At 40.4% G+C, this 19,633-nt stretch overlaps 1 protein-coding gene across 2 annotated transcripts; it reads left to right on the forward strand.

Moving 5' to 3' along the window:
• Positions 1–783: 783 nt before the first annotated feature.
• Positions 784–18,275, forward strand: LOC137888904 (growth hormone receptor-like). 2 transcript variants are annotated; one of them, XM_068732414.1, is made up of 9 exons: positions 784–954; positions 5,427–5,514; positions 11,125–11,260; positions 12,215–12,393; positions 13,074–13,252; positions 13,379–13,523; positions 14,959–15,055; positions 15,340–15,409; positions 16,310–18,275. In XM_068732414.1, exons 2-9 carry the CDS (start codon positions 5,436–5,438, stop codon positions 17,177–17,179), a joined length of 1,755 nt encoding a protein of 584 aa, XP_068588515.1. In that variant the 5' UTR covers positions 784–954; positions 5,427–5,435; the 3' UTR covers positions 17,180–18,275. The 2 variants fall into 2 exon arrangements, with proteins under 2 accessions (XP_068588515.1, XP_068588514.1); XM_068732413.1 differs by lacking the exon at positions 784–954 and having other exon boundaries at positions 5,412–5,514.
• Positions 18,276–19,633: the final 1,358 nt, after the last annotated feature.

A 19,633-nucleotide genomic window follows, 5' to 3' on the forward strand; every position in this document is an offset into this window, starting at 1 on the left:
CTGTCAAAAACAAGGCGCTGACATGCCAGGAGTGAGACTCACGTGCACGGACTAAACTTAACTTGAAATGTGACTCCACAGGCTGAGAAAATACCGCTCTAAAGCGCTTGAGGAGCAAGTTCCTTTACCGGTAGAAAAATAATGAATAGCTCAAGTTTTATTTTGGCACACTAAGAACTTTCACTTAATAATATAAATGCATCTAACATCCTTATTCACGTTATAGGTGGTGCTACTTTACTTGAGCATTTCCATCGGTGGATCTCACTTCCAAATTGATTTGCAGTGGTGGAATGTAACTGTTCAGCCTAGTACTGTACTTAAGTACAGTAGGTATTTGAGGTATTTGCACTATACTATCCATTTTGGAAGCCAATATTTTACTTTTTCCTTAACTTTACTTATTTGATAAAAATAGTTGCTTTGCAGATTCAGATTATTAATAGAAAATATAAATTCACTAGTTATTGATGATGTATGATTATGGATCAGGATATGCAGTAGTATGTACAATAATTGAAATGAGCTCCACCTTTACCAGCTGCAACATTACATTGATATACACATGAACGTTGAGACAGTGATGTAATATGGGCCATTCTCGATAACGAGTACTTTTTGATGGCGTTAAATGTTCGCTCGTTTCAGTCGGTGTTCCTGGAGATCTGCTGCTCGTTTCCCCCTGCCGTACCCAGACACCACCGGCAGATGGCGCCCTTCTCTCAACCACAGGCTGGATGTTACAGCTGTGCGCGCTGCGGCACCGACAGAGGGGCAGGATTTTCCACGACAGAGTCACCGCACCGCAGAGATCTCAGTCGAACACACTCTCGGTTGATTGTACGGGGTGTCCGCGGTCTGTTCAGAAGGACTGCTGGAGCTCGATGGTGCTGTTCTATCAAGGAAAGCTGTGAGGACGGGGAGCAGACTGCTGCTGTCCACCTCACCGCCGCGGTGAGTTCGTTTTCGCCTCGGTGCAGCTTGTTCGTGTGTGTCAACGTGAACAGACTGCCTCTGACAGAGTGTGACATGTAATTATACATTAACATGTTTACTGCCTTATGCTGACGGCTTTTACTTCTTGATGCACGTTATCGTGTCACGAATCTTGCGTAATCGTAGGGAGCGCACTGGGGGGGGGGGGGGGGGGGGCAGTCATGGACCGTCAACCGTGAAACAAAACAAACTCATTAAACTGAACCTGCAGTGAGGAAACCGTTGAAGTAGTACAAAGTTAAAGCAGCTTATCAGTGTTTACATGTGACAAGTCGAGTCGGTAAAGAGTGACTTGTATTTAACTCAAGCCTCAAGACTTTACGTTACTTTATTATGGTGCAATTATAAAGGGAAATAGTGTTTGTTGTTCATTTCTTAAAAAGAAAAAAACACTTAAGACTGAAACAGTTCGTTGATTGATCAATTAGTTCATCGTCCCAACATTAATATTATGATATTTGTTTGTGTAAGTGTTCAATCAAAATGCCAAAGTTTCGCTCGTACCGACTTCTCAATCGTGAGGGTCGGTCTGGCATAATGGAGACAGTTGGAGGACAATTGGATGCAAAACAGGATGTGGATTCTACTGTGATTTTTAACTCGGCAACCAACTGATGTGCAGATGTTTGGGCATTCTATTATCTAGGTTTGAAAAATGGTGGATATCTCTGCCATCAATGGGAAATGTCACCGGACACCCCCCCCCCCCCCCCCCCCCCCTCTCGGTTTGGGCTGAGCCCCGAATGTTTACGATGTCTGACTGCAACTGTTGAGGATTTCCTCTTGTTCTTTGTCTCGTGTAGCTCAGACAAAAGACATAATTGAGGGTTTGACATTTGAGCTTTTTTTTTTTTTTTGGTTTATGACATTTTAATGACAGATTAATCAATAGTAGAGATGTAATTGGTTTATTGTTACGTCACCTGTTACTTTGCAGAAAAAGATTTTTAACACCCAAACATTTTAACTCATAACTGAGGATGCTTTGCATCTTCTGTTAACACATTTGCATAACAACTTTACAAGGTGATAAATATGTCAGTGCCGTGTTTACAGCTGGTTCTGCTGCCAAAAAACCCCAACGACTTGTGGGTGTAACACAATACTTTAAATTGTACTGCACTGTGGCTTTAATTGATCTCAACTGCTGAGAAGTGTGTAATGTAAAGAACATTGTTATAAATAAGTGTATTGCACAGAACATGCACAGATCTACAATAATGTTCTTGGAGTGTGCATACTCACTCATACTGCGAGAGATACAGAGAGATCGGCAACAAATTACACGAGAACTGAAAAAGTTCTAACATCATTTAGCATAGATTTCTTCTCCAAAACATCATCAGTCAGTGTAACAGTGAACACAGACATGTCATGACCCTTGTGTTTTCAACTTCTCAGGGACACTTTTCCATTGCATTTGCTTGAGCACAGAGCAAGCTCAAGATGGATTGCATGGGAATCGTTTTTTTTTTTTAAAGTTTGTGTGTGAAAACAAATGGTTTTCCCAGGCTTCATGTCGTGACCTCGAGCATGTTTGTAAAAGCCCACACCTGTTCATCTGAACAGAGTTTGTGCCGTCTGAAGCGCTGAGGGTAGTTGAGTCTGTTCGTGTGTCTAATCAGCATTGGGAAATCCCAGATGTCTGTTCTCAGCGCTGGTGAGCAGAGATTCCAAGGTAATAATGCTGTGACCACACTAATGTGTTCACAGGTTTGGACACTTGAGCAGAGGGTTTTTGTCTCTTCATGTCAGTTTCACCTGTTGTGCTTTATCTCATTTTAGTGAGTTTAACAATTGAAAAAAAAAATCAAGTTATTCAAAAATTACTGTAAATTACTGTAAATCAAGAAACTCACAGTAAGTGAGAGTGTGTGTGAGTTAAAGGTTCAGACAGGAGCAGCTGTCACACACCAACAGTATATCTTAATTAAAGGATATTATTTAAAAAGCTCACAGCTGTTATTTTTCACCTAGTAGTTAACTTAACATGCTATAGAGCTGCTAACATGTAAACTAACACTCTTTAGTTATATAATAGTTGCATGCTGTTTTTTATGAGGTGTATTCATTTTGTTTATTGTTATCATTTTGCTCTTATTCCTTTTAAGGCACATTAATAATAATGAAATAAATAATTAATACTAATACAAATAACGATGATGATAACAACAACAATGTAGTACTGTGTACCATTCAACTTTTTATTCTCTAAGATGTTTATCGTAGCTTGAAAATCTCAAACCTAAACATGACAAAATGACTGTATTATAAAGTACGATATAATGAACTATGAAGACACTGCAGCTCCTCCGTCTGCACTGCAACATAGAGCTGTGAAAGTAAGAGCAAATACACTGAACTAACAAGACAGTAGACTCCGCCAAAGCTTCAGGACACAAGTCAGCGTCAGTGTGAGGTGATTAGAGCGTGACAAAGAAAACTACTCCAGTAAATCATTACTAGGTCGTATGATTTGTATGTGTGTCAAGTCAAGTGTACCTCAGGTGACGCATCACAATCGATCACAACACCTGCGCTTGTAAACAGCCAAGTCTCTTTAGAATAGACAAACTTTAAAATGACATCATCAGATCAGTAATCCACACATTTGAGAAATTAAAACCAGCCAATTTGCATGATAAATGATTAACTGATTGTATTTGTATTTTCGATTCATTTTGTTTTCCTCAATTTATTAATTCATGGATTATTTGCTATATGAATATAGCACTATCGGAGCACTAGCACCGCGGCTTACATCTCTCCCGTTGACTGTCTCTTCACTCTGTCCTTTCTCTTCTGTCTGCGGATTGATACAATGGGCATAACGTATAAAGACATAAAGTTCTATTTACAACCACGAAAAAAGCAACGTACAGCGCTGTCCATTATTCTGAGACGACAGTTAAGCGATAGTAACATGTTTCTCGACCAATAATTTGTTGTTTTTACTATTTTTCTAGAGATACATAAAACTTAAACAGACGCCAAAAAAACAGGACAATTTGACGATCAGTCGTCTATAGATATTTGAAAAGAAAAGGCCTTGGGTATCCTAATCACAAGCTCACCAAGAGCCCAACTTTTGGGTTGGAAAACAAAAATCTGCTTTACAAGATGAACATGTTATGAATCCAAGGTTCAGTAAACCAGATCCAAACAAGGCCCAGAATGTAGTGGGGATGGATTGCACATTTACTGGCGGGAACTCAGCAGTGTTGGCTGGAAATGGATGTCACGTCTAGAACAAAACTGTTTTTTTCCCCCAAGGAAGTATAAACAGTGTGAATACCACAAAGATAATATGAATAAAACATCCTCAGATTCCGATTTAGACATGCTGGTCCTACCCGCCGACCCGTAAGTGCAGTTTACTATTCACCAGTTTGATTATTTTTTCCCCACAGTTATTTCAAATGACATGAAAAATATGTAAAATATTGGAGAGGTCTAACTTTTCGGAAGGAAATGTACGTGTTCTTGCATGTGTCGCAACATTTGAAATACGTTTAATTTCCTAACATGTTGAGTCTGACATGATAACAATATGAAAGATGATAAATAAAATGATTGAAGTGAAGTATATAAAGTGCCAGTGGTTGTTTCAGTAGTAAGTAAACAGTGAAGTGAATAGTAAGCATACACAAAGCCCTAATGTCAGTTGAAGTGTAAACACTGAAAAAAGATTTCTGAAAGTTGTGGAAGTGGTAATTCAAATTGAAGCGCTGAAAAGAGTCAGTGGCACCGACGGAAATTAAAGTACTCGAAGTGAAGCTGCTGAAAGGAATTGAAAGTAGTAGTTGAAGTACAAACATAAAGTGAAATCAGTGAATGCAGATGAAAAGTAGAAGTTATAAAAAGAGCTGGAAGAAAGAGCTGGAAGGATTCTGAGCAGATAAAGTGTCATTCAGTAAAATCACTTTGATTGTAATCTGAAATAAGATCAATTTAAAGCAACTAAAGTTGTAACTTCACATGTAGCTGTCAAATAAATCCCGAACCTGAAGGACTTGACTGCTGTAGAGCAGTAAATAGTATTCAGTGTAACAGGTTTAACAGGTAAAAAGAGGTTCTCTCGGCTGTCTGTCCTAAAGCGTTCCAAGTATTTAGCTGCAACGTGGGAGCAGACCTCCTCCAGCTGAATGTCAGGATACAGACTAACCTGACAAATAGGCTGCCCTGTATGCACAGGAGCGGGGTTTGCAAACTGAATGCCACTTGATGAATGCTTTTATCTGAAGCACTTTCCAGTTCTGTGACTCTATACAGTTGTAACACGGGTGTACTCAGCCTCTCCTTTGAAAAAAAAACAAAAAAACGTTAAGGAGTGTTTAATGGTGGTAGTGGGCTGGGCCTGCATGGGCTCTGTGGTTCAGCTGGGCGGAATGCACTGAAAAACTAACATTCGCCACATGTTTCCTCCGCAGCTCAACACCATGGCGGCCGCTCTCACCGTGCTCTTCTTCTTCCTTCACATCTTCACTTTCTCAGCAATGGAAACAGCCCCTGAGCAAGGTATGTTTATGAATATCTATAAGTAGATTCGAATTGAAACAAAAAAGATTGTTGGCATTTTGAATGCTCGAGACAGATTTGAAATGATGTTTATTGTATAACATACACAGCATATTGTTTGCGACTTCTATGTGTGTAGACTTGATTATGCTTTCTTGTTGATCTTGCTTTTGGAAACAACAGATGGAACTAATCTTTCAGATGCATCTGTTTTAAACGGGCCACCGGACAATATCAGCCCGGGGTAATATAAAACACGTATTGTTGCATCGCTGCTGTGTGCTCTGTGCTGCTTTTACGTTCAAATGAATGTGAACTGTGTTGCACAACAGCGAAGGCCTCCGCACAGAGCCACAGAGAGCTGCCAACAGATTTCTAGTGAAGTGGCTTCCCTGGAATTCTAGAGAGCAGAGAGTACTCTACTGCTGAACAATGGGAAGCTGTTCAGTGTGTCCGTTTTTTTTATACAAAACAGCCCCTCAGTGGCAGTGGAGGGGCTGTGTATTTGCATACATGGGTTGTATTTTATCCACGGATATAAATTAGGTGTGTACATGTTTTCCCCCTCTTCCCCAGTTCTCCTGCTCCTTTAGTTTTTATTAGTTTCATGCCTTTAAATGAACAAGGCTGCTGTGTTCTGACAGCCATGTCCCCCCCCCCCCCCCCTCTGTAGAATACCAAGTGAGTACAAGCTTTCAACTCGCTGCCAAATTGTTCATTGAAATCAGGGGCGCCTCAGCTACGTTTTTTTTTTTTGAATGCAGACCTGGGAGCAAGTTTGCCAACTTTTAAGAGCCTGCAGATTTCTGAATGGCTGCCTTTATCTCATGTGTTGAGTGATTCGGTCTCAAACCGTCCGGCGTTGCTGTGGTGAACGGCCGCTCGGCAGGAACTACGACGCGTAACCGAAGCACAAATAATATAAATTGAACATGCATTTTCTAAGAGAGGCTACCAGCTAGCTACCGTTAGCAGACAGAGAGTATAAAAAAAACAGCGTTACGCTAGCTTTTGCTAATTTTGCTTGATGTGATTTCTTTTGTTTTTTAGTCCTTTATTAGGGTTTCCACAAATTGAAATCGTGTTTGGATATTTGTTACTGAAGTGTACCTCTGTCTTTACATTTTTATGTACAAAGGCTTTGATTTATTTATTTTTTTATCAAAGAACCAGATAAGGAAGGTATCTTTTGTATCAATAAGAGTTCTATGTCTAATGAAGCCTTGTGTGACTCCGTCTGTCAACCGACGTTGTCTATGAGAGAATGACTGGGACTTTTACATCAGCGGTAGCTCAAAATAACTCCTCTCACCTCCAATCTTTTGAACGGGAGCCGCAGGAGGCAGGCTGCTGCCTCTGGAAACTGAATGGTCCCTGTAGGGGCGAACGTGTGACCCTTCCTCTTCACCACCTGTGAGCACCACTGTTTGCATCACCCAGGAATCATGACGTTGGTTCTTCATGCTGTCGCTCTTCGCTGTCAGGCGCACACACACGCTTTTTCTCCATCTGATATGTTTATGTTTTGCCCGGAAGGCTTGTTAAGTTAGTAAAATGTTCAGTAATCACTGTTGAGAGCATAGTGGCTCTCAGCCAAGGAAGGAAATGGCTTTTTCTAAATGCAGAGGTTTCCTCTAGAGAGTGCACTGATTGATGTCTGAACATGTGACTCTCTAAATATCCGTTTGCCTTGTGTGCTGACATTAATGAAGGCTTCCCACCAGCACACTGTCCAGATGTTGTTAGATGCTATAATCAGAAACGCACACACTAAAGGCAATCTGTTGCGTTCTACCTGATACTATATGGGATGAGTGAGTCCTTTCAATGGAAATTACTACTAGCTGCTGTTTCCTTCTACCTTGGAAAGTACGGCTAAGAGGAAACACATCTGGGCTTAGAATAACAGATTAAGCGAGGATGTTTTCTTTCACCCTGAAATAGATAGTGTCGGAGCATTTAGAGAGAAATCATGCTGATGTAAACATGTTTACTTCTGACGCTTGTGGCAGTTTGTCTCCTGTAATGAGAAGAACTTGTAAATTGATATTCCCTGCTTGGAAAGCGTGTGTGTGTGTGTGTGTGTGTGTGTGTGTGTGTGTGTGTGTGTGTGTGTGTTTTGTGGCTCTTATGGCTGTGACCTGAAAGTGCTCGGCTTCTACTGCACACATGTTTACTTACCGTAGGAGTGAACTCTCTTTTGCAGCTGCTGAGCAAACACCAGCAGCACTTTCTTTGACAAGCACAACAATGAAGGTTTGCAAGTTGATCTCGTAGCTTATGATAAGGTGTACTGGGTCATTAGGCATCATGGGGCAATCATGTTTTTCCCTTTTTTGTCCTCTTTATGTACTTTCGCTTACTCAGTGGTGGAATAAGTATTTAGATTCATTAGTGAATTAATAGTAGCAAAAACTACAGGTAAAAGTCCTGCATTGAGTTTGAGGTATATAACATGTAAAAAAAAAAAGTAGTGAAAAACATCCATCACCATTTTCCACAGCCCAATATACCATCCTCAACGTGTACGTTGAGCCCAAACAACAGTTCATATAACAAATATGTTAGATGTACTATAATATATGACAAGTTAAAGCACCAACAACAAAACATCTGGTATCAAAATTGTTGCTAATGACGGACTAATCATTTCATCTCTATATATATATCACATATACGACATATATCATTTTAATATTGTAAGCTGGTGGATGTGGAGCTAACTCTGACTACTTCATGGTCTTCAGATCTATAGAAGTGCATATTTTAGTTAAATATATGTTTTCTATGTAATGTAATATCTGCAAAGCACTACAGTATAGTCATCAAACAAGCAGCCCTTTCTCCTTGACCTCCTGTTTGTATCTGAATGTAATACACTTGGATTACACTCTTTATAAACACAATGTATTCTACGTTATTTATGTGGCAATTTGCAAAAAGTTGATGGAAAACGTACGAAATGTTCACCGACATTTGTTTTGTTACAATATCTCCTCGAGTTGAAAATGATGTGCTTGTCTAAACTAAAGCATGATTAACATTTTTGATTTGTTTAGGCCCTCACAGCACTTCAAACACATTAGACATGTTAGAAATGAACGGCTGAAACCATATGAAGACTGTAAACTATTTAGTTACTATACTGTACACATGTAATCAAACCTCACGCACGATTAGGCGTGCTTTCAGAACATCAGACATGCCCCGAGCGTTTCAGAGCACAGATTACTGCTCTTTTTTTCAAGATTCTGAAATCTAATCTAATATACTTGTTGTTTTATTAACACATTCTTCTGTGGTGTGACAAACTCAGAAAACATTTCTTTTTTTTTGGTTTTACCCAGACTTCAAGGTCAGGGAAAGTTAAAGGTCTTGGACAGAAATTGTCAGCACTGACTTGAACACGGCGTTAAAAACCACAACATTTGTCTTCATCGAAGTGCATTTGTTGCTTAACGCGATCCTCAAATGTGACCGAGGTTTGCGAACCCTTGCGCTCTGTATATGGCCACCATCCACCACAACCACAGTATGCCATGCGGTAAATAAAGATGATCACTGCCCACAGCATCTTCCGACAAAGCCGGACCAAGCGCCAGAGAGCCTTGATAAGAGCTGGGCTATGAGCTCAGCTGGGATCCAGGACTTTTCTACCTCCCAGCCCTGCTCCTGGCTGATGTCCGGTCGCAGGAAAGTGGAATGGAGGAAATTAGCCCTTAGGGCTGGGTCTCATCTTGCAGAGACCTGGCTCCATTGTGGCGACGCCGCTCGGCATCTTTCCGCAAAACTCCGGGTGGTACGAGGAGAGGCGGACCCTGTGTTTGCAACAATGATGCTCAAACAAAGTCAAAGTTGACGGGCAATTTCTCCCTGATGTCGAAACTCTGCCCTGAGAATTCACCAGTGTTTTGGGTTTTCGCAATTACATTCCTCCTGATGCAAATTAAAAAGGAAATGCATGCTGCAGGAATGCGCTACTCATTTTGTTTTGATTTTCATGTGTAACATAACACATTGCATTGGGTTGTGCAACCCTGTGTTGTACAATAACAGCTACCTTTGTACAATATGGCAAAAGGAAATTGTGAGGTAATATAGATCGTCTCACAATTGTTTTTAGCACGGCAGTAGTGCAGGACTTGAACAAATCAGCTGCTCTCAGCCTTTGATATTTTATTTATTCTGATCTTTGTGTTCAGTAATGTTCAATAATAATAATAATTCATGTAATTATTATAATAATCATACAAAAACAGAAATATACTCTCAAACGCCCCCCCGAAAAATTATAAAAAATCAATGCGACACATTTCCCCATCACGCACAACCAACAAACATCCACATTTATCATATATAAATGCTCCGCATAGCTGAGTGTCAAATTGCCTTTTCTCTTAATCCTGAGCTAAGCAGAGTTCCGAGGAGGAGGCGCGGATCTGGTAAACAGGTTATTTTTAACCCGTGACTCCCTTTCCCTGAAGCACCCTAAACGGGCCAGAGGTATTCATCATCTGCTCCCAGTGCTGCCTCTCAGCTGTGAAGGGGCCATCTTGTTCTTTTGCAGGTCTTGGTGCTCAGCCCAGCATGGGCCTGTGTGTGTTGTTCCTCTCTGACATGTTGAGGCGGTCAGCTGACTGCCGCTGTCCCAGGAGTTATTGATCTCAAAGGCTCCCAGTAATACAATCAGCAGTGTTTACTTAATGCAGCGTCAAAAAGCCCTCCTCTTTGTTCAAAGGGCCTCTGTCCACTTAATGTGAGATGCACTTAACTGAACCTTACGTAGTGATTATTTTGCGTGTTCTGTAGAGTAACCAGAATAGTGTTTTGTTACTGTTTTTAAAAATCTTTTTTTTTTTAATGTTGTGACCACCACAAAATAAATTCCACGTACCTCTGCTGTACCAGAAAGGCTATCCTTAAACCTGGGCAAATAAATGAAACCTATCTGCATGGCTAGATACCACGAGCGGTACAGGAGGATTATTTTATTCCCACCAAAAACACTGTCAGACTCACAGTCAGTCAAAATAACAAAATCATCGATTCTGCAGAAACGGTTTTCTGGTGCCTACGATTAATACATATTTTTGTTCCTCAATCTTTCCGTGGGACGGTAGTGGTCTATTCACCGATGCTACACTTGCTGTATGTACTTCATTTTGTCAGTGTGAACCCACTACAGACAAATGGGACACAGCTAAGGTCTGCTGCAAGAGAAATTCTGTCCACTCACAGTCTGAGTTTATTTAACCTGTAAAACAGGATCCCATAGTACTTCATTTTCTGAGTACAGAGAGATCAAACAGCTCATTCCACGAGAGCCGTGGCAGTGAACTCTCCGGCTGCAGCTTTCGGAAGAAGAGCCGTAAAATGACTTCCAGGAAAATGCTGACATTCGCCCTGTGGCCGGGGCGCCCACTGGATTTAGGTTACAGTTATTATCCCGTCACTGAAGTGCAGCGCAACAGTGATTGCATCGTCACATCACGATCAAAACAGTCAGTTGCAACACCAAAAAGAAAGCGAAACAGATTCATGCAGCGTCAAAAAGAATTAGATGCGATGATTATAAGACTATGTTTCTCTCTCTCTCTCTGTTCCCTACAGTCCTCCCCCAGGAACACCCACACATCACCGGTTGCGTCTCCACCAACATGGAGACGTTCCGCTGCAGATGGAATGTCGGCACTTCCCGGAGCCTCTTCGAGCCGGGAGATCTCCGATTATTCTACATTAACAAAAAGTGAGGGAGAATTACTAATAAAGATATGTGCCTTTACCGTGCTGTTCAAGCAAATCATCAAGGTAACGGATAAAGAAGAAGAAAGAGAGGAGAAGAATGCAACTTGGCAGAGTATAAATAATGTAGTCATTACAACAAAAGTCATGACTTTACAGGCCTTTTAAATAATGTGCATCAGAGTAAAAGATAGGTGATAATTACAAATAAAGAAAAAGTAGAATAATTCAAGGAAGGAAATAAGTGTCAGTTGTCAGAAAATGCATGTAGGTGTAAGTAAATGTAAGATACAGTTGACTCGTAAACCACTTCAAAAATCCCATCTTCATCCCTGCTATTACAACCTGCATGCAAGCCTTATCTGGCATCTGATGCACCTGCTCACTCTGTGTTGATAAGGCAAAAGTCCAGTTCAGCACTTTGTGAGACATGTTATATCTGAGGGCATAGTAGGAGTTCTCTATTATTGAATAGATACCATTAACCAACTTCCCCCCAAAAAAACGATAATGCGTTAGTCTTCCTGACTTCCCTACCCTGTCTGGTATTCAGCCTCAAGTCCACTGCTTTCAAAGAAGACATACATTGTAATTAAAAAATGCTCACAATAATAATAGAATATATTTTTTATGCAAAAGAAAACAACAATGTTGCTTATTTGTAGTTGTTTTAAGTTCCCCGGATAAGTTCGAAGAGACACTTTCACGTTTATGCAATATTAGGGTTGTTTAATCTTCATAAATTGAATCGATAAATTTGAATCAGGACTTTCTGAATCAGTTTTCAACCGCACCGCAGCTGATTATAACCGACGAAATGTTTATGCATGCTCACGAAAGTGCCCAAAAATATTTAGGAATTGCTTTGAGTGGATTTCCTTACTTAGGTGTTTCCTGTCACCTTCTTCCTCTTGTCCATGCTGTTGTCTTAAACGTACCTGGTCTCACCCCCTTGCAGACCCCTCCCTAATTCCTCTAAAGAGTGGAGTGAGTGTCCTTACTACAGCACCGACAGGCCAAACGAGTGCTTTTTCGATGAGAACCACACATCCATCTGGACATATTACAGTGTCCAGCTCCGCTCGAGGGATCAAGACATCCTCTATGATGAGAACCTTTTCTACGTAAATGAGATCGGTGAGTTTGCTGCCTCACTCTGCACCTGTCATGATCCAGATCTAAGGAAAGTTCATTTAAAAAATGGATTGAAAGCCCATGTAAGGTTTTCCCATATTCCTCCGCTACTTTCCACTCAAACGTTTAAAAATAGGATTTGTTTCAATGCTCTTCCCCAACTTCAAGATGAGCTACTGTTTCACAAACATCAGGCTCTCTGCAGAGTCAAAGCTTTTGTCTGTATCCTCAGATAAATGGATCTACTCTTGTACACTAAATCCCACGAGTTTTAAATATTTGCACGCTGTCAAAGCATTAGGGGCAGCAGTTGTTGTTGGCTGTTATAAATACTTCGTGCTACAATGATATATTAGACGGCAGTGTGCTTCCTAGTTTGTGGCAACAGTTTGGGGAAGACCGTGTCCTGTTTCAACGGGACAATGAATGAAGTGGAATTGTGAGCCAGGTCTCATTACCAAACATGAGTGTTTGACCTCAAAAATGCTACTGTGTCTGAAAAGGAACAAATCCTTGCAGCCAGGTTCCACACTCTGGTGGAAAAAGCCTGAAACCAGAAGAGACTCTCAGACTCCAACTAACATCCATCGTATTATAGAATGAACACATATGTGTGAACTGTAGTAATACTGTCTTGTCTTGCTCACTTGCTGATGATAAATCTATTATATTCTGGCCTGCAGTGCAACCGGATCCTCCAGTCGGCTTGAACTGGACCCTGCTGAATGTGAGCTTCACCGGCACTTACTATGATATCATGCTGAGCTGGAAACCGCCCCAGTCTGCAGACGTGGGGATGGGATGGATGACGCTGCAGTACGAGGTCCAGCACCACAACATCAACTCTGACCTGTGGGAACAGGTGGGTGTTTCATTTTAGTGTGCTTAAATTATCAAATGAAATATGAATGTTCCTTAGACGGGAGGATTGTGATGCTGCAGCACTGCTTCTCGTATTGAAACCTTGTTTTTTTTTTTATCACCACAGGTCGACCTTGTGAAAAGCACACATCGGTCTATTTATGGGCTTCAGACTGACGTCAATCACGAGGTTCGCGTCCGGTGCAAAATGTTCGGTGGAAAAGACTTTGGAGAGTTCAGTGACTCTGTAATTGTGCACGTTCCATTTAAAGGTAAACACTTCTTCTTCTCTCTTTATTTATGACTAGTGCACAATAGTTACTAGTTATGAAGCACACAAACAAACATTATTAAACATTTGAGGATAGTATTACAATAATAATCCAAGTATTTGATATCAGAGGGAGCCAGGTATCTACAGGTTATTCTAAATGCCCTTTCAGACATGCAAACATTTTATGATTGAAGGATTATGTTAACAGATAGATAAAACCAGTAATGTTATGTATTTCTGAAAATGGCTTCTGTGATTTATACATTTGTCTACATAAAACCTAAACATAGCCTATCATGGCCCGTTTTTCATTTATTTGTTTATCTATTTTGATGATGTGACAATATGATATATTAAAGGGTAACTTTTGGTATTTTTTAAACCTGGGCTCTATTTCTCCATGTTTTTGTGTCCAACTGACTAATGCTTGATTTATGCTTGCCACATCTGCAAGGGTTGTGAACTTCCGCACAGCCAAAGTGACATCACACCGTGCACATCCAACATTTTCCAACTACGCGGACGGCACGGAAAAATTGAGAACTTTGTGGAGTTTTGAGAATGTTGGTTTGAAGCAGGGAGAAACCTGCACAGAGTATAAAAGATCTGTTCCTTTTTCACAAGTTAGCGTCAGCTCATGTCTGTGCGGAAAGTACAACCGAGCCTCAACAGGGACAACAATTTCTGAAATGAGTCCAGTATTGAAGGAAAGCGCTGTAGACGGCAGCTGCTCATGGGCTGCAATGCAACCCTAACCTTCCTTTACGTCCACTAAAAAGGTTTGTTTTTGCCACTGACGGGCTCTGATTGTTATATTAAGTGACTAACAACACGATCTCGCTCAAGGAGAAGCCTCGTTCTGAAATCTCGAGAGGTGACGTGTTGCTGGAAGACAAACGGCTGAGTCACTGCGAGTGCAGCAGGGCTACAAGTTTAGTTTTGGAGTACATAAAGTGTAGCTTTGTGTTATCTAAAATATTTCCAATTTCATAGCTGAACATTTAGATGATTTCGACGATGTGGATGAGGTTGTTGAATTCATGGCTGCCCAGAGCCAGAGAATTCGGATGAAGAGCTCCTACAACAACAAGCAGATTAGGGTGAACCAGCTGCTGCAAGGCCACAGAGCTTCGGAGCTCTGGTGGTGTTCCTGTTGGTGCTGTCACCCTATGCCCACAGAGGAAGAAGGCTGTAAAGAGTGGGACCTGTTGCTGCCCCATTCAGATATCACAACGAGACTTTTCCTTGAGCGGAACTTTGCCCTCGCAGCTCGTTTCGTCTCTGCTGGTTATGTTATCCCTCACTACTGGACCAATTTCAAACTTTGATTGTCCCCATCAGTCATTTAGACACAAAAACATGGAACAATAGGCTCCAGGTTGAAAAATACCAAAGTTACCCTTAAAGTGAATTTGTGTGCATTTCTTTTCCAGAGTCCCAGTCGAGATTCCCAGTGGTGGCCTTGCTCGTCTTTGGTGCCTTGTGTTTAGTGACCATCCTGATGTTAGTTATCATATCGCAGCAGGAAAAGTAAGTATTTTACAACCATTCGGATTTCTGTGTAGGACTGGAAGGTTTATAGAAGCTTGGATAAATGAGAGTGCAGTGCGCTGCTCAGTGACCAGCAGACTGTGTGGGCTGCTAGACCTTGATAAACTGCCTCAGTGTCTGTGTTATTCACAGGTGTGGAAAAGTGAGACATTCCGCATATCAGCTCCGCAATGTTTATACTGAGATCTTAAGTTAAGCGTGTTTTGTTTTCTGTTTGCATTTGTGTTATGTCAAATTTCACACGTCTTTTTTTCTTCCCTAAGGTTTATGGTGATTCTTTTGCCTCCTGTTCCTGGACCTAAAATAAGAGGAATTGACCCTGAACTACTCAAGGTATCCATCTAGATGTTATTATGCTCGATCATAACTTTTAATTGTAATACATGAGAATAATGTCTCACTTTCAGGCCAGTAAATAAAGCCGTCTTGACCGTGGGACACCATATTTTTTTCAATGCATAGATAGGTGAGGTACATGTTCAAACACAGGCTTGCACAATAACATGTAAGTTGTAGTCCTGGTATGCTAGAAGAGCAAAAAAAGCAAAACAAAAACACAAGAGGATTAGTTGAGAAATGTCCGCCTAAGGAAAGATGCTGCTCTGTAGTCTGGTGATAAGACAGCGAATACGTCTGTATTGCTTGCCAGACGGCAGCAGGGTGAACAGGTTTTGGCTGGATATTGTCTTCAAGTATTCTTCGGGCTCTGCGCAGGCACCTCACTTCACCAATATCACCAATTTTCAATCACCCGTTGGAGAGCCCTCCTGTCCTGGGCCGTGCACAGCCCATGCCAATTTGTAATGTTTCCAGTCAGGATGCTTTCTATTGTTCTTCTGTAAACGTTGACGAGAACTTGCCATGTCTATCTATATAGTATGTATATCTGTTAATCTAGTACTTGTACCCATCTATACTCAATAGTGAGGTTTGTGTACTATGTTGAGATAAGTCCAAGTTAAACCAGGAGGAATATTTTTGTTTCCAAAAATGTTTGGCCAACCTGTGGACTTGTTTAAAACCTTCAGACTGCTTGTGTTTCTTGACCTGTCTTTTTATGTACCAGTTCTGAGCAATTACATTGTTGAGAACAATGTTACATTACTGACAGAAAACCTACAAAAATGAGACCGAACGCATATTGAACTGTAACTATGCCTGATGCAGCCAACCTTACTCACCAGCTGAATGTGCCCTCTTGAGTTTATCAACTCTATTTTGTTAATCTCACAGAAAGGGAAGCTGAAGGATTTGACATCCATCCTGAGTGGCCCCCCTGATCTGAGGCCGGAGCTGTACAACAACGACCCCTGGGTGGAGTTCATCGATCTCGACATTGAAGAGCATAGCGACAGACTGACGGACCTGGACACGGACTGTCTCATGGAGCGCTCCCTGTCCTCCAACTGCTCTCCTCTCTCCATCGGCTTCAGAGACGACGACTCGGGCCGGGCCAGCTGCTGCGACCCAGATCTATCCAGTGAATCGGAACCGTCACCTTTCATTCCTCTCATCCCAAATCAAACCCACAGTAAGGAACCGTTGTGCCCGACCACCTGTGAGCCAAGCTCCGAGGTCCAGAGCCCCGCTACTGGGGAGCCTCGTTTTGTAGCACCGGGCAGAGAGACACTGTACACCCAGGTGAGTGAGGTGAGGTCATCTGGCAAGGTGTTGCTGTCACCTGAGGAACAGACTGAGATGGGCAAAATCCCTGGCAAAGACATTGGGAAAGACATCATGGTGGGGAAAGAGAAGAAAGAGTTGCTCATGGTGGTGAATCCAGATCATGGAGGTTACACCTCCGAGCTCAACGCAGGAAAAAAGAGTCCCATATTGTCCTCAGGAGATACGAGTGAAACCTGCCAGACTGAAGAAGTCTTGAGTTCTTCACCGTCTTTGTCGCGTTACCAGAAAGCAGATACCACCCCCATGTCCCCTCTGTCCCCTGCTGCTGTCTACACCATTGTAGACGGTGTTGGCAGGCAGAACAGCCTCTTACTGACACCGAACTCGATACCTGCCCCCCAACTGATCATCCCAAAAATCATGCCAACACCAGACGGCTACCTGACCCCTGAACTCTTGGGAAGCGTCACGCCATAGACCAGCAGTGAACTGTGCAACATCAAGACTATTCCAACAAAGGCACAGGTACGCTTGGGAACAGGCTTTGAGATGGCTTATTGAGGGTCCCATGGTTAAGTGTTGAATTTCAGTTTTCCTAAAATAGGTGGGAGGGTTCTGTGCCTGTCCTGCCACCACCTCTGACCTGCCGCTGCTCCCACTGACGGGGCTCTAAAGGGTTAGTTCAAAGTTTGGTATGAGGGAGGAAGAGCACATGTGTTTTACTGCTGCGGAAAGGGCAAAGAGAAACACAGTCATTCATTTGGATTCATGTTTTTGTCCAGTTGATGAATGCAAGTTCAATATTCACTTTCCTTTAACTCTTCTGGTTTGATTTCAATCAAGCCCTTAGAAAAAGAACTGGCTCCGGCATCTAAATGCTCCACTGTTTTCACCTGCTAGTTGCTCATTTTGTCTTTCTGCATTTTGGTGCTATGAGCCCAAAGAGACTAAAAAGCTTTATAGTCTTGCAGAGTTGCCGTGGTTTTGTCTCTACGAGTCCCACCTTTGATATTATAGGTAGTCATTTCATTCATACTGTACATATTTACAGTAATTGTACAGTGACATGGTTAATTCCTATCATTTTAAACATATCAAAGGCTTTCTTTTTAATAACATCAGGTCATGACTAATTGATATACTCTGTGAATCCAACATTTTTTATGGTTTTCATTTCTTGCAGACCAATATTACCAAAATGAAAGTGTTCTTTAACCAATTAGAAACCCAGTTTTTTTAAAATGCCACTTATTGGGGTTCATATATTATATTGTTGCCAACACATGAACTCCTGAAGAAGCATGACCTGTACTTGTTTAAAAGGATAAACATTAAAAAAAAGTTACAAAATAAAATGCATATTACTTTGATGTAATTACAAACCATGATTTTTATTTATTTTATAAACTGTGAAATGTTTTCAGAGCTGACAACCAAAATATTTTGGATTGCTAATGGTTGACAGAGCATTTATTACAAATGAAAAGTTGGGGATACATGATAATCAGTGTTGAATTTTTACAGTTATTGCATTGTAACTGTTCAAGTATTACAAATAAACTTTCATACTTTTGCCATTTGTCTTATTAATATCAGCTGGTTTTAGACCGTACGGATGACTGTATTGTTTCAGTTTTGAGTGTTCTAAAGGAATACTGGTACCCATTAAAAAAAGTCACAAATGTAAGTCATAACAGGTCATAGTATATTAAGGCTTTAAAAGTCCTAGTAAAGTAAGTCATAAAAAAATAATTTTATAGAAAAGCATAAAAAAATCATAGTATAGTAATTCAGAAGAAAGTTTAGTATGTCGAAAAAAGTCACAGTAAATCAAAAGAGCTGTAATATAATATGTCAAAAAAAGTCATAAAAAGTTATAGTATAGTATGTTAAAAGATATGAAAAAGCAAAAATGTAGTATGCCAAAAAATATCTAAATAAGTCTAAATAAGTATTGTGTGTCTGAAGACGCAATTGAAAAGTATAATATGTTGAAAATCATATTTAGTATGCTGAAAAAATATCATTAGATGTCATAGTATGTGGAAAAAATGTCATAAAAAGTCATGGTATAGCATGTCCTAAAAGTAATAACATAGTTTTTCAAAGAAGTCATAGGAACATTTGTTAAAAACCTCATAACAAGGAATAGCCTATCATGTCAAAAAAAGTAATAGTATAGTATGTCTAAAGAATTCAAATTATAGTATATCAACATAAGTGATAAAGCCTCAGTATCGTATTTTGAAAAAAGTCATACTATGTTGGCAAAAGTCACAGAATAGTATGTTTAAAAAAATCCCTGAAAAGTCATATAGTATGTTTAAACATGCAAGCAAAGTCATAGTTTAATAAATCTAAAAAAGTAATTGTTTAGAATTTAAAAAAGTTGTAGAATGATATTTCAAAATGAAAGAAATAGTATATTAAGTTTGAAAAAGTCATTTAGAGGTTATAGTATAAAAAGTGATATAATAGAATGTTGAAAAGAGTCATATAAAGGACATAGTTGAGTTTGTCAAAATATGTAATATTGTAGTACGTTGAAAAAGCCCAAAAAGTCACTTTATGTAGTATGTCAAAAAAAAGTCATAGCAGAGAAAGTTGTATAAGGGTTAGTATAGTATAGTATGTCGAAACGGACCCCAAAAAATATAATATAGCATGTCGAAAAAGTAAAACAAGTCATAATATAGTATGTTTAGATAAATGTATAGTATTCCAAAAAAAGTTTTTTAAAATGTTATAGTACAGTATGTTGAAAAAAGCCCCAAAAAAGATATACTATAGTTTGTCTAAAAAAGTTGAAACATTTCATAGTTTAGTTTGTCAAAAAACGTCTGATTGCTGCCACAGCAGCATCTCGACTGCCGAAAGGAAGACGCTCAACAGACAGGTTAAGAAGGCCAGCTGTGTCCTGGGATGACCCCT

The sequence above is a fragment of the Cebidichthys violaceus genome, unplaced genomic scaffold (assembly GCF_023349555.1).
Source record: "Cebidichthys violaceus isolate CVI_PGR_0920_01 unplaced genomic scaffold, fCebVio1.0.p SCAF_59, whole genome shotgun sequence".
In the NCBI taxonomy this organism is placed as follows: domain Eukaryota; kingdom Metazoa; phylum Chordata; class Actinopteri; order Perciformes; family Stichaeidae; genus Cebidichthys; species Cebidichthys violaceus.

Coding starts and splice junctions, on each gene's coding strand:
- LOC137888904 (XM_068732413.1), top strand. CDS start 5,412: ATGTTTCCTCCGCAGCTCAACACCATGGCGGCCGCTCTCACCGTGCTC. Junction 5,515..11,124: donor GGAAACAGCCCCTGAGCAAG/GTATGTTTATGA, acceptor TGTTCCCTACAG/TCCTCCCCCAGGAACACCCA. Junction 15,410..16,309: donor TTGACCCTGAACTACTCAAG/GTATCCATCTAG, acceptor TTAATCTCACAG/AAAGGGAAGCTGAAGGATTT.